The sequence below is a fragment of the Gadus macrocephalus genome, chromosome 10 (assembly GCF_031168955.1).
Source record: "Gadus macrocephalus chromosome 10, ASM3116895v1".
Classification (NCBI taxonomy): Eukaryota; Metazoa; Chordata; class Actinopteri; order Gadiformes; family Gadidae; genus Gadus; species Gadus macrocephalus.
The window spans coordinates 18,953,025-18,966,335 of NC_082391.1; the positions used below are offsets into that span (position 1 = coordinate 18,953,025).

The 13,311-nt window shown below is 43.8% G+C and overlaps 2 protein-coding genes across 3 annotated transcripts in view; one reads left to right on the forward strand and one right to left on the reverse strand.

Moving 5' to 3' along the window:
- Positions 1–7,779: 7,779 nt before the first annotated feature.
- On the reverse strand, positions 7,780–10,113 carry LOC132466392 (POU domain, class 3, transcription factor 4-like). The gene has a single exon (XM_060063621.1). It carries the CDS (start codon positions 10,111–10,113, stop codon positions 9,022–9,024), a length of 1,092 nt encoding a protein of 363 aa, XP_059919604.1. The 3' UTR covers positions 7,780–9,021.
- A 39-nt stretch (positions 10,114–10,152) lies between these two features.
- The window catches only part of LOC132466388 (uncharacterized histidine-rich protein DDB_G0274557-like), a 7,324-nt gene continuing 4,165 nt past the window's right edge, over positions 10,153–13,311 (forward strand). The window contains exons 1-2 of one of the 2 annotated variants that reach the window (XM_060063610.1): positions 10,153–10,285; positions 11,301–11,408. The gene's annotated coding sequence lies outside the window, so the exon portion shown is untranslated. Of the gene's footprint in view, positions 10,286–10,523; positions 10,591–11,300; positions 11,409–13,311 lie in introns of those variants that run through there. The other variant, XM_060063611.1, reaches the window with a different exon arrangement.

The window sequence follows — 13,311 nt, forward strand, 5'->3', positions numbered from 1 at the left end:
GCCTACGCTGTGCTTGCATATGTGGCAGCAATTTGTCACCACTAGGTGGTGCTACTTTGCCATCGCAGCTGACTGGATAACGGACACTGCGTGCTCCCTACACCTCTGAATGTGTCCCCAGCCGTATGTAAATGATCCGCGTAGTCCGCTTGTTCTCTGTCTGTCCAGCCCTCAATCCCCTGGGAATATATTAAACCGCAAACCAGTGGGGTGTAGCACACACGCGCGCGCGCACACACACACACACACACACACACACACACACACACACTCTGAGCTGTCATGCAAAGAGCAGAGCAGGAGCACCGAGGACATTCAGGCGGTGAAGCAGATGTATGGAGAAGCGAGCACTGCGCCCATGAATGCACACACACTCACACGCACGCAAGCGCACGGCCGCGCTGTCCTCCGCACCAGCTGTTGTCCTTTTCCATCCCCAGCTCGGGGATGACACCTTGACCTCATCTGATTTTTCTTTCCCTCCCTCACCCGTTCCCTCTGTCTCTCTCCCTCTCTCCCGCTATCCCTCCCTCTCTCAGATGGATTAAATGCCGGCTGCATTCAGCCGGGGAGCTGAGAGGTAAACAGTGGGGCTAATTGCTTTGACTTACTGCTCTTTGTTTTGGCCTCGCGGTGCTAATCAACTCGCTCAGCTTATACGGCTCCGCTTGGCAGGGGCTGCGCGCGACTGTTTATTTGCGGGATAGCGGGGGGATCGGGGTGTGTTTTGTTGACTCCTGTATTCTCTAATAAATGAGACGGGTCTTGTGTGTCGGCCCGTCTTCGGCGTCATCTTCAGATTTTTCCCGCCGTCGAGGCCTACTCTAGCTGAGCCAGGGGTGGCGCCTCGCTCAGGTGTGAATCAATTTATCCTCATTAACGAGCGTCTCCCCAATGCTGGCCAATTAACACGCCGCTCCTAATGAAGCCATTAGCTGTCAGATGAGGCAGAGGCGGTGTTTGTCATCCGGCCTGGTGTGTGTGTGTGTGTGTGTGTGGGGGGGGGGTGGGGGCCCGCACACGCATGCCGCGTGTGTTTGTGCGTGTGTTTATCCACTATTGCTGCTAATAAAAGCAAGGGAATTAATGGAGGGAGCGTGTATGATAATGAGTTAATGTGAAACGAGCAGGACAAGAGCTGATCAGGGCCTCTGTCACGAATGAAGATATCGGACGTAGTGATTTATTTTCACTCTCTCTCTCTCCCCCCTTCCCTCCTGTTCAAAGTACTCTTAGGAAATATTCAGATGCAACCTAAGGGTAAAGTTGGAACCTATACAACCATACTGAAACTCTCTCTCTCTCTCTCTCCACAGTGCTGCTTTTCAGGACACATATGTGTTCTCGAAAAGCACGGCGTTGTTGGTGTGTTAGTGCAGTGAAAGAACTACCTACCTATCAAATGGTGATAGGCTATATATTACTTATGTCACTTTTCAAAGAGTGCAGGGCTTTTTGTTCAGCTCGAAAAAAAAACGAACTCCTCATTATCTGTTAAATCCGTTGTAGATCACATCCTACCAAGGCCTAAAAAAAAGTACACATGAAATGAGTGCAGCAGTAGACATTTTCGGGAATTATGTCACAGTTGTCACAAGGTCTTGTTTCAGTCTGAGCCTTGTAGAGTGTGTTTTAGCTCAACCAAATCTGCTGACAGTGTCTAAGAAAGAAGAATATAATATGATGGCCAATTTGTATATCAGACAGGCATATTCGCTTTTTCCTATCGCACATGACAATGCTTTGAGAAGTTAAATGCTGCTTGGATAGTTAAAAAAAAAAATCCCAAAGCTATATATTTCACATTTCAAATGTATTAGGCATATATCCTTGTCATGGGAAATAGACAATTATCCTGACGCCAAATATATGCCCAAATATTTGCTTTTATAACTTATTAAATTAGCCTAGTCCTGTGTCTTTCTTACACCATTAACGCATTCAGCTATTTTAATTTGAAAAAGAAAAGTACACATATGAGGTTTTCTTTATCTTCCCCCTGGATGTAAACCTCTGAGAATCTTAAACCAAATATTGATTCTGCTTTTTTTCCCATTGTAAACTTGAATCGAGGAAGCCAGAAGCCACTGGGGAATTCTGCTCTTATTGACGTGGACCTCATGAAGTTCAATTCCACTCTTAATAAATTGAAGTTGTAGGTCAGTCTGTCCTCCAGAATTCCACTGATTTGAAGCGGTCCAATGTTAGGTTCCTGTAAGCCGTGAGGACTCCCATGGCCCACTGTACCCCAGTATAGAGGCGGCTTGTTATGGGTCCCCTCCTGATCCATAGCAGCTCACTGAAGCTGGCTGGACAGCCCTCAGCTCTTCAGAGGGGGTGGGCTGTGAGAACGTGAAATTGATTTTGGGTTACGTGATTAATCTTATTTCCCATTCCACACCGACCGACCAACTCTCTCCCCCCCCCCACCCCCCACCACTCCTCCCTGTCCGATGCTCACACATCACTCAGAATTGAATCTGTGGCGTGTTGTGACCTCCAACGTTGCTGCATCAGCGACAGTATAGCAACGTTAGCCACAGCTATGCTCCTCTCTTACTTTCAGGTCTGTCTCAACTTTCGCACGTTCTCTTAGAGCAGACATGCCGGTGGGCTTACTAACGTTTCCAAATGCCTCAAAATATACAAGATAATATGAATCAAAGTAGATCTGTACGTTCTTAAAGAATCCTTTTAATATATTCATGACATGTTGAAATGAACTCCTGTTCTTCATTGTAGACATACACAGCGGTACTCAGTGTGTATTTTTACATGTAGACATACATTCTTGTCTATCCAAACAACATTTAAAGCTATGTTTCCGTCTCTATTTATGAATAAATGTAGTTAGCCATTTGTGTGTGTGTATAGACATTAGGTGCAAGTCGCTAGATCAACATCATATTGTGCCCAACACTTGCAATAACGTCCAATATTAGACATTGATGTGCTGGTGTGGATGTGCATAGGCATGAATGTTTTTTCTGTTTTTACATGCCTGTTACTGTTACTCCTGTTTATATTCCTGCTATGATTTCTATGCCGCCATTACATTATGTAACTTATGTTGCAGAAATAGCTGCTGAAAAGATGCGGGTCATAATAACAACATGAATGTTCTCTGTAGCCGGCAAGACACAGCAGTCAATGCTACATTACTGAAGCTTTTTTATCTGTGTGCGTGTGTGTGTGTGTGTGTGTGTGTGTGTGTGTGTGTGTGTGTGTGTGTGTGTGTGTGTGTGTGACTGTGTGAGTGCACGCACCTGTGTGTGGGTTTAACTCACAAAAGAGAATCTCGAGAATCTATTTGCGTAATTTAAAAACGTAATTGCGGCGTGTGTGTTCATTCCGCCAGTAATTTATGTGTGTGTTAAAATAATAGAGTATATCTGTTTTACATAACATCCCCTGTTTATAATACCTCCATTGTGTCTGTAGTGAAAATGACAACAGATAGACTGTTGAAGTTCCTCGTTGTAAAATGACACCTGGCAACCCAAATCTTAGTATAATAACGATAATAATAGTATAACTATTACAGAAATGGTAGAACTCTGTGCATGAGTAACAGGGTGACGTAAATGCTTGAATCGTGCCTCGGACAGAGGACAGAGTTTGCTCCAATTGTTGTTTTTTCATATTGTTTGTGTTGGAACAATGGGACATTAAACATTGACTATTATATCTCATATTTACATGAACTTCTAGAATGATGATGCCATGTTGTCATGTTATTAATATGTATGGGCAAAAAACCGAAAGTCAAAAGTATCAGAATGAGACACTCATTCTGTTTAAAAGTTGGGGGAGTGGGAGGGAGAGAGGGAGAGAGAGAGAGAGAGAGAGGGAGATTTCCTATTTTTTTTATGGTTCATCTTTGACAATAAAGTGCAGCTGATAAAGGGCACCAGCATATGGCAGAGGGAGCGCCTGATTTTAATGCATCTCATCAGTGGGCCGTCCCAGGAGGGAGGGGTGCACCAGTTTATTCTTTGTCACCTCTGTGTTGGGCCGTCCCGGGTGGAGGGCTGTAATCCCTCCCCTTCACCCTCGTCCTCCATCCTGCACACAGAATTCAGATTAAAAACGTGGGGCACGAACCGCCCTCCTCTCATTCACCTTCTGCTCTACCGTGTTTTTATAGCCGTCAGGCCGCCACACATGCTCTCTCCAAACATTTCACCGTAAGAGCGCTGACTGTTTCTTTCTGAAGATTGTTCTTTTTAAAACCAAATGCTTTCCTCAGCGGGATGATCCGCTTCCACAGTAGAGTGTTGGTTATTAGTTTGTATCATCTGGTTAAGATATCAATTGTTTATATATTCCAAACATATTAATATATTATAATTATACCAATAGTATTAATATACTACTTCTACTAGTTGTTTTTTTAGTTTAGAGGTTTATTGTGCAGGGACAAATTCATTTTTTCATTGTTTCATATAAAATATAAAATAGATGCCATGCATACAGGTTTCTAGACTAAAATTGAAGCCCCTGTCCCTGGTTACTACTGACTACTATTATACAACTGATAATAATTATAATACTAATAATGCTACCAATAACACAAATAGTCGTAATATCAATAGAAGACCACATACAACAACACTAATAATGTTAACAATTTCAATTTTTGGACTGTTGCAATCATATCTAAACCATTTGAACACCACTCAATCTAAAACCAAAGACACCAGTCCTGGTGTGGACACATTATGAAGAAGGTGTGAGTGGTTCACACTGCACCACAGCAGAACAGTTCATAGAGCAACTCCAAAGCAACCAACCCAGTTACCCCGTGGTGCTAAAACAGCTTCTCTCCCGCCTCCACCACCACTTAACCAACCAGGTCAAACTACTACTCCTGGGGCCGTCTGTATCCTCAATGCTGGTCTTTCACACCCTCTCACACCCACGTGTGCCCTTATGATAAGACCAACAGGAACGAGAAGTGGTCGAGGTGCACACATTTAAAGATTTGACAGTAAGTGTCTGCGACCGACCAACATGTGCAAATAAACCAAAGAAGAGTGCAAACAGCCAATTTAACCAGTAACAGCAATCAAGGACAGCAGCTAACAGAGTCCTCGGGCTGCGACTCATAAACCAGTGTAGCCACAGTATTCAGTAGCACCAGTATGAACCACGTGAACCCACCAAGTCCTCAAATGCTTAAACATCCCATCTCAAGTTTATCTTTTACCAAAACAGACAAGTGACTGATTCACTAGTTAACTTTAAGGGTAATTATAATAATTGATATGCCTGTGTTACTCAACCTATTCAAATACGGACCACGCTATTTATAAATATGACCGTTGAAACGTATCTTCTGATTCTTTGTATTATTCAAAAACAGGTTGTCCGTTGAGTCGGTCCACAATCGCTTCGCCACATAGGAATCATTTTCTAACTAAACTAAAGCTATAGTGGTTTATTTAACAGCACATGTTTGTGAATAAACATCCTTGGGGTAGCTAGTGAGTCATAAAAGGGGTAGGATGACCTGTTTTGTTGGAACGGCGCTCCATGCAGATCCAGGGAGGCATTAAAGGGACCACTATAGGACACTGTGGGGCTCCTTCTGGACCTGGGCTGGGCGGCGCCTCATCTCGCGGGGGTAATTTCTCATAAATCAACCGTTATTTTGAACTCAAATAGATGGATGGAATCAATCAACCATGGGGTTTTTATTTTTTATTTTTCTCTTCTTCAGCACAAGCCATCGCTCCCTCCCTCCCTCCCTCCCTCCCTCCCTCCCTCCCTCCCTCCCTCCCTCCCTGCCTCCTCCATCTCCCCTCTCCCTCACTTCCCTCCCCGCCCGCCCTTCACCTCCACCCTTCGCACCCTTGTCTCGTTCTCTCTCTCTCCCTCTCTCTCTCTCTCTCTCTCTCTCTCTCTCTCTCTCGCTCTCTTTCTCTCTCTCTCTCTCTCTCTCTCTCTCTCTCTCTCTCTCTCTCTCTCTCTCTCTCTCTCTCTCTCTCTCTCTCTCTCTCTCCCTCCCCCTCTCCCTCCCCTGCCCACCCCCATCCCCAGGCTGCAGCAGGCTGAGGAGATGCATAAATTCAGACACATTAGTATTCCAGTCAGGTTCTGCATTTCAAGGCCTAGCGCCCCCTCCTCCCCCTCCTCCCCTTCCTCCCCTTCCTCCCCCTCCCCCCCTACTCCCCCACACCCCAACTGCCCCCCCTCCTGCCCTCCTCAGCTCTATTTCTGAATCATTTAAGTAGCATTTCAGAGATATATTTAAATAGATATATTATTATTTTTTAAATGATGGGAAATAACATTGAGGTATTAAGATTTTCTTATGAACATAGTTATTGAGAACACTACCCATTCGTCCCAATTATACACAGCTATATAGTCAGCTTTTGATTGTATATGTGTGTGTGTGTGTGTGTGTGTGTGTGTCTGTGTGTGCATGTGCATATATTGTGCGTGTGTGTGTTTGTGCATGCCTGTGTGTATACATGTGTGTGCGTCTGGGTCTGGGTCTGAGTATGTGTATGTGTCTGTGTCTGTGTGAGTGTGTGTGTGTGTGTGTGTGTGTGTGTGTGTGTGTGTGTGTGTGTGTGTGTGTGTGTGTGTGTGTGTGTGTGTGTGTGTGTGTGTCATTGTGTTATGCTGTCAGGCCCAGCAGCCCGGGCGATAAATCACGCATGTCTGATTGAGGAGGGCAGAGGGCCCGGACAATAACATTTCACTGGAACTGCAGGAGAAAGCTCCTCAATTTTCTGTGATCCATAGACGCACCAGTCTGCAGTCCTGCTTGATGAGTCCTGTTGCATATAGTGGACAGTACACCGTACTGTAAAACCGGACTAAGTGTCCCCTCTCACATGACATTGAGATAGTGTGAAGGTTGTGGTGTTAAAAAAAAGCTTGGATCAGAACAAATGAACATTTGTTAAGGTGGAAATTACTTTTTGGGGGAAGGAGATTCAATGCAATGATTAATGTTATTTAGATCAGTTCAACAAGATTGTGGAACTGATTTGACTAAATATTTTGTTTACAGTAACAATATTTGATTTGATAGCATTATTGATAATAATGTTATGTATAGTAGAAGTAGTAGCAGTGATAGTGTTAGTGGTAGTGGGCCTGGTATTAGTAGTGTTAGTAGTAGGCTAGTCGTAGTAGTAGTAGTAGTAGTAGTAGTAGTAGTAGTAGTAGTGGTAGTCATAGGTAGGAGTGGAAGTATTAGTTGAAGTGGTATTATAATAGTAGCAGTTGTAGTTGTAGTAATGTTAAGCATAATAACAAAAAATAAGTAAGCTTGAATGATACAAAAAATACTACTCATACTTCTATTAATAGGATCATTATTAATATTAATACTACTTGTACCACTACAATTAATAATGATAACCATAATAATAACAATAATAACTTGATTAACTAAACGCCATTCATACTAAGATATTCACCATGATAAAAATGACATAATATTGATAATTTCCTAATTACATTATTAGTGATATTATATTTTAAGTTTATGTATGAAATTATTTTATTGTTTTTCTTACACTATATACATATAAATTATTTAAATTCGTATTATTTACATTTGTACGGTTTGATTATTGAAATGTTCCTCATTTATATTGGCACAATTTACTTTTGTATTATGCACATTTGTATTCCGCCATTATCATATGTTTACAAATTAGTCTCTGACATGACCCCTTAAACTTAGACTGCGTTATTTAGGCATATATGGAAAACTAAATGGAAACCTTATTTGAATTTTCTTAAGAAAACGAGCAATTGTAGCAAGAGGTTGTTTATTACAACATACATAGATTATTTCAAAACATAATACAAGCTTTATACTGAAAATAAATAATTGCTTGACCTGTCATCGAAATTTGGAATAAAAGCGCCGAAACAGTCACATCTTACTGAAAATATTGTTTTTACATTGCTAATTAAGAGCATGTAGAACTAACAGCATTGTTTAAATTAATAACTTCAAAAGGGTAATATACAAAACTGTACAATATTCGAAAAAAAATACTTATGAAATAAACCAATAACAGGAGTATTTAAGATTATAAAATTTGTATAGGCCTACTGAACGTCCAACAGAATGATAGGCAGGTATAGCGTTGTCGTCCTTCTGTATTCCCAGCTCTGTTTCAGAGTCCACAGTTTATATGGTCCAGGATGAGTGAATAAAGGAATCAATAAATAGGGAAACCGTTAATGTTTCACTGGCTATATGTAATAGGATTATGAATTGGATAATATCCCCCAAGTGCTAGATTTTTGGATAGCCTGCTTGTTGCAAGTGGCAAGACGGTTATTTATATTTTAAATAATAAAATAAACGATGAAATGTTACAGAAATGTTACAAACTAATAAATGTAAATATGTGGACAACCAAACGGTGGACAGCCCTTGGATACACAGGGCTACAACGGATTGTGAAGTCAAACTCAAAACCACCTCCGTGTCTTCAAAACACAAGAGCAGAAAATCAATGAAACAAAAGTGATCCTCTGTTATTTTCTATCCTCACTCCATTGATCTCTCGAAGGAATAATCAGAGAAATAAATGAATGACGGTCGCTGACAACTTGTCCATGAAACTCAGAACCCCAACAGAACCAAAAAAACCATCAGTCAGGACAAAATTATCATTGAGCTGATGCGAAATAGTGAGATAAACCAAGGCGCTGGCAGGTTATTAGGCACATTTTGTATTTATATCCTTGATGTAGAAAATAATTCTGGCAATTGACTGGCTCCAATAGTGATTTATAATATGACGTTTGATATGCCGCGATTATAATGTCTCCCCCATCCCACCACCCCGCCCCCCTTCCCCCCCTCCATGACAAATCTAAATGGCGAAGGCTGTTATTGTTGTGTTTCAGTGCTGGGATCATCGCGAGTCTTTACGGGACAGGCACGGGGGGGGGTGGGGGGGGGGGGGACCGTGTGCCCTGCACCGCGCGCTCGCTCGATAGATAGTTTGCAGGGGGGATTTACTCCCGGTGCCTCGGTCAGAGATCATGGCACGACGAAGCGTCTCCCGCGCTCCCGCCGCCGTGAGAATACGGTCCCTCGTGCATCGGAGGCTCTCCTGGTGGCGTCATGCGCTTCTCCTTCTGCCGTCGGTTGCAGAACCACACGCGCACCACCTCCTTCTCCAGCTGCAGCGAGTCCGCGAGCGAGGTAATCTCCTGCGCGGCGGGCTTGGGACATTTCAGAAAGTGCGTCTCCAAAACCCCCTTCACGCTGACTTCGATGGACGTCCTCTTCTTCCTCTTCCTGCCCTGAGCTGCTATCTTGTCTATACTGCTGGGGCTGCCCGTCGACGAGTCCGCCTCCTCCAGCCACTTGTTCAGCAGCGGCTTTAACTTGCACATGTTTTTAAAGCTCAGCTGCAGAGCCTCGAACCTGCAGATGGTGGTCTGGGAAAAAACGTTGCCGTACAGAGTGCCCAGTGCCAGACCCACGTCGGCCTGCGTAAAGCCCAGCTTAATTCTCCGCTGTTTGAACTGTTTGGCAAAGTGCTCCAGTTCGTCCGAAGTGGGCGTCTCTTCGTCGGAGTGGTCGTGGCAGTGGTGCCCGCCGAGGTCGCTGTGATCGGGGCTGAGCGTGTCCCTGAGGCCGGGGTGCATGCCCTGGCCCTGCTGATTAGACGGAGGTGTGAGGCCGCCGTGCTCCAGCATGCCGTTGACCGTGAAGCCCGTCTGGGAGTAGAGGTTGAGCTGCTGCCCACTGTTGATGGAGGAGTTGTGGGACACCTGAGTGCCCCAGACACCGGGATGGTTGGCATGGTTGTTGTGATGGGGCGAGTGATGCGCTACGTGCTGCGAGCGGTGATGGATGATGCCGAGCTGAAGGTCCTCCCGGCCGGGTTTGATGTCCTGTTGCTCCATGGAGGCCGACCAGGGGCTGCCCTCCGACAGGCTGCTCGCCCACTGGTGCCCCAGGGAATGGCCGTTGCTCTGGACGCTCTGCAGGTAGTCGCTCTGCATGAGCTTGGGGTGGCTCCTGTAGGGACTGGCCGGCTGCATGGCCTGGCTGTCGGGGTGGATCATGGGGCTGGAACTGAGCAGGGTGTAGGGGCTGGAGGCAGCTGTGGCCATGCTGGCTGCTGAACCCCACTAGTGCTACTGAAAGGAGAGAGCGGCTCAGCCTCTGACATCTCCCTCTCTCTAGAGCCCCAGCAGCAGCAGCTCGGTGAGTGACAGGCGCGGGGGCCACTCATCGGCCGACTGCAGCGCATCAACACGCGCGACTCAGCCAATGACGCCGCAGGTATCCAGATTCCTCCCACACACACACACACACACACACACACACACACACACACACACACACACACACACACACACACACACACACACACACACACACACACACACACACACACACACACACACACACACACACACACACACACACACACACACACACACACACACACACACACACACACACACACACACACACACACACACACACACACACCACTCCCCGCCTCTTGACGTGGATCCGTGCGGAGGTATAAGAAAGGGTTAACGCCAGTCGAACCGGAAGTGAGTCGGAATGTGGTCCAGAGGGTATGTTCGCGTGGGGCGCAGTTCCTGTTTATTAATTAAAGTTTCCAACTTATTTACGCACGAGCTTATTACTGCTCCTGTCACCCTCGAGCGCGCGCGCAGGAGGAGATTAGGGCGCGAAGGCATTTCTGAGACGTGCCAGCACTTAATTTAGAAGGATACAATCAGAGCAAAAGCCATTCTCACTGCTAATTATTAACTTTACAGCCTCTATTTCCTACGGTGTTTAGAACCAAAATGATAAAAACTATTCAGGATAGACATAGTGTTTTTGTTTTTTTCTATTCTAGCATAGTTGTTTATTATAAAAAAAGCAATGTATTAGTTCAATTGAACGACTTTGTGTTCATTTATTTCATTACATTACAGGGACTTTACAATGCAATATTTTCGCCTGTATCCCCCATTTTACTATTTCACGATTTGCAGCAAATAATGTTTATTGAAAGTCATCCCAATCACTATCATTTCCATTCCATTTATTTCAGTCATTTTAACACAAACCGAAGGCTCTTAAAATTATCTCCACAGAATATGTTACTATAGGTGGAAAAAGGATCATTCTGCATACTTCAGAAGTAACCATAGCTCCGTAATTATATTTGCCACTAAAGTCTCCCCATCCTATTGGTTTGAAATTCCATTAAATATATGGCCCCAGCTCCCAGGTTAAGCTTGATTTAAATTTGCATACATTTTCATATATTTAGCAGAAATAAAAGACGGCTGCAGCCACCAGAAAGTCATTAAAGAGAGGGAGGCAGTGGCCGGGTCGAGCAGCTCGGATGTGCGTGGAGAAGGAGAGGGGGCTGGAGCAGGTGAGCAAACCCTGGGCGATGGGGGGCTAAGGACAGGGCCTGGAGGGTCGACCGCGGGTCCGAAACCCGGAAGAATAGCTCACAGACAAAATTGGCTTTATAACGGTGCTATGTAAAGACTAAACGTGAAGGATTATGTTGTTTGGTTCAGTCGCTTATAGTCAGTAGCCTATTAAAAATAATAACTCCAGTTGGTTTTTTTAACTGATTCTCACTGCATTTTTGTCCTATAGCACTATTCTGCTTTTTATGTATGCCCAATGTTTGATTTTCCATAATCGTGTTTCATAGTTAAGACTTTCATGCACTGTCTTTGAAATATAATGGCACTAGCTTTTTGCCTATCTATTTCAATAATAGTTATCGAAAAGCATGCCAAATTAATGTTGGTGAATGAATGTTCGGTTTTATATCCTTCCAACAAACCAAACAGTCCTACTGTTTTGAGTTTGCTTTGGCGTAGAATGAATGTGAAAAATGGAACAGTTACTTTATTTCCTCTTTGTTTTAGAGAATGCGCAGGGCTAAAGGTCTAATATTAAAAGTCCATTATTCGATCCGGTTTTATCCATAACGCAAACTATTTCACCAGAATTTAAAAATATAGAGAGGGGGGTTGTGTACGTTCATTCGATAGTCTAAGTTTCTGAGTGTAACAGATGCTTCTCTCGAAGCGATCCTTGTGTTGATTCCTTTATTCAGCTCAACATTTTTCCGCCGCCGAGCGCGTTTCCATAGCGAGGCGAATAAAAGGCCGAGCCCCGCTCCGCGTCCGGATAAAGGGGCCATTCAGACGGAGCGGAGCGCCTCCGCACAGCCCTGCTACTGTTGCACCGTGCACAACTAGCTCTCAATCTTACACCGAGCTGCACTCTTATACCGTTTTGGATTATAGGTCCTGGATTATGTGATTTATTTATTTATACAATAGGCCTCTTTTTTATATTTATATTGTGTTTGTGTGTGTGTATATATATATATATATATATATATATATATATATATATATTACATTATTTCTCAAATGAGCACTCTATAGGCATAACCTATACAAACGCACAAACATTTATATCTATATATGTATATATATAGGCCTATATATATATATATATGTATATATATATATATATATATATATATATATATATATATATATATATATATATGTATATATGTGTTTGGTATAGCTATATGGCATGGCTCTATATTCAACGCTCATTTTATAATTTACATAGGGATAATATAATATTTATACTTTCGTTTGACTTCAGTGGCGCTTCCTCCTCCATCTTATCACCAGTGAGTGTGAGCTGGAAGCTATAGGGAAAAACAACGGTTTAGTCTGCTATTGAGACAGCTTATGCCCCGGGGCGGGACCTGTCACTCGGTGTCATGACCCCTCCAGCGTCCCGTCAAACTCCGGAGCCATAACCTCCACCGGCCCCCTAATCCCGCTCAGACCTCCACCTTTAACATTTCTACTCAGGGTTTACGGTTTTTAAATAATGTGTATGAAGACACAGGCCCGACACTATAATTAAATTAGAGCTATCCAATATACACTTGTGAACCATTAGGCCTCATTATGATGTATTCTTGCGCCAATGGGCGCACGTATCACAAAGTATACATCATAATAGTATATTAGGACTAAAGATGATTTGGTTATTGATAAAGTAGCCTTTTTGGCCCTTAGGTCACCCTGTTCTTAACTTTGTTCCTCTCCCAGCCTTGACACGTGCAATACACACCTCATTGGCTCCCAGACAGGAAAATCGATATTCCCATTTGTCCGCGACGTCGTTAATAAACGACGGTGTCACGGTGTTTAAACGGGACGGTCTCTGGGACCCACACTGGAGCAACACAACAGGCCCACCGTTTATGAGATTGACAAGAAGTT

What these genes read in the sequence shown, in the direction of transcription:
- LOC132466392 (XM_060063621.1), bottom strand. Translation starts at nt 10,113, where the DNA reads ATGGCCACAGCTGCCTCCAGCCCCTACACCCTGCTCAGTTCCAGCCCC.